This window comes from Trachurus japonicus, chromosome 18 (genome assembly GCF_045865225.1).
Source record: "Trachurus japonicus isolate A0001 chromosome 18, Traja_1.0".
Taxonomy (NCBI): Eukaryota; Metazoa; Chordata; class Actinopteri; order Carangiformes; family Carangidae; genus Trachurus; species Trachurus japonicus.
In genome coordinates, this window is record NC_140924.1 from 886854 (window position 1) to 887993 (window position 1140).

The following is a 1140-nucleotide window of genomic DNA, read 5'->3' on the forward strand; positions in this document are numbered from 1 at the left end:
TACTTTGTAAAAGATAATGACATTATTACAGATAAAATTGAAGAAATAGTAAATGAATTTAATAACTTCTTTGTTCAGGTTGGTTGCAACCTATCAAAAGATATTCCGAAGCCAAAAAGTAATAATGAGATAGATAAGTATATTAGTAAAAATTCCTCCTCCATGTTTTCTAGTGCTACGAATGATAGAGAGATACTCGAGATTGTTAATAAATTCAAAAATAAAAAATCCTCTGATTGTTTTGATATGGACATGGTATTAATTAAAAGTATCATTGAATATGTAGTTCAGCCATTTACGTATATTTGTAATTTATCCTTTCAAACAGGTATTTTTCCTTCAAAAATGAAAACAGCAAAAGTTATCCCTATTTATAAAACTGCTGAAAGAAATCTATTTACCAACTATAGACCAATATCATTACTCCCGCAGTTCTCAAAAATTTTAGAAAAGTTATTTGTAAATAGACTTGATAATTTCATTGAAAGAAATAATCTATTGAGTGATAGCCAGTATGGCTTTAGAGAAAAAAGGTCCACCTCGATGGCGGTAATGGAACTTGTGGAAGGGATATCAAATGCAATAGACAATAAGGAATACACAATAGGTGTCTTTATTGATTTAAAAAAGGCATTTGATACTATTGACCACCGAATATTAATGAATAAATTAGAGAGATATGGCATCAGGGGGATTGTTTATAAGTGGATGGAGAGTTATTTGGAGGACAGATATCAGTATGTGCAATTAAATAATGTAAAATCTAAATACTTGAAGGTCACCTGTGGGGTTCCCCAAGGGTCCGTTTTGGGCCCTAAATTATTTTTATTATTTTTTATTATTATTTATTTTTTTATAAACAACTCCTCTAGATTGGGGTTTAGGCTTAGACAGCCTCGAGGCAGACACAGTTTCTATAGGCTGGGTGGGTGACAACAAGAGGGACCCAGCAGAGGGGCGTGTTAAACTGCGGCTCTGCCTGCTGGTCTGAACTCTGGGTGCTTGTCAGGGATTAGCACGGCTAATAAAGTTCCCTATATTCCTAGATAGGAGGGATGCGCCATCCAGAGTAGGATGGACGCCATCTCTCCCAATCAGACCAGTCTTTCCCCAGAAGGAGGTCCAGTTATCTATGTAAGC

The 1140-nt window shown here is 35.1% G+C and overlaps 1 protein-coding gene across 1 annotated transcript in view; it reads right to left on the reverse strand.

The window, feature by feature from the left end:
* Positions 1-912: 912 nt before the first annotated feature.
* Positions 913-1140, reverse strand: part of LOC146968238 (uncharacterized) — a 1023-nt gene continuing 795 nt past the window's right edge. The window contains exon 2 of the mRNA XM_085759661.1: positions 913-1140. This exon is cut by the window's right edge and continues 357 nt beyond it. Coding sequence (XP_085615787.1) covers positions 1006-1140 — 135 coding nt within the window. The 3' untranslated portion in view covers positions 913-1005.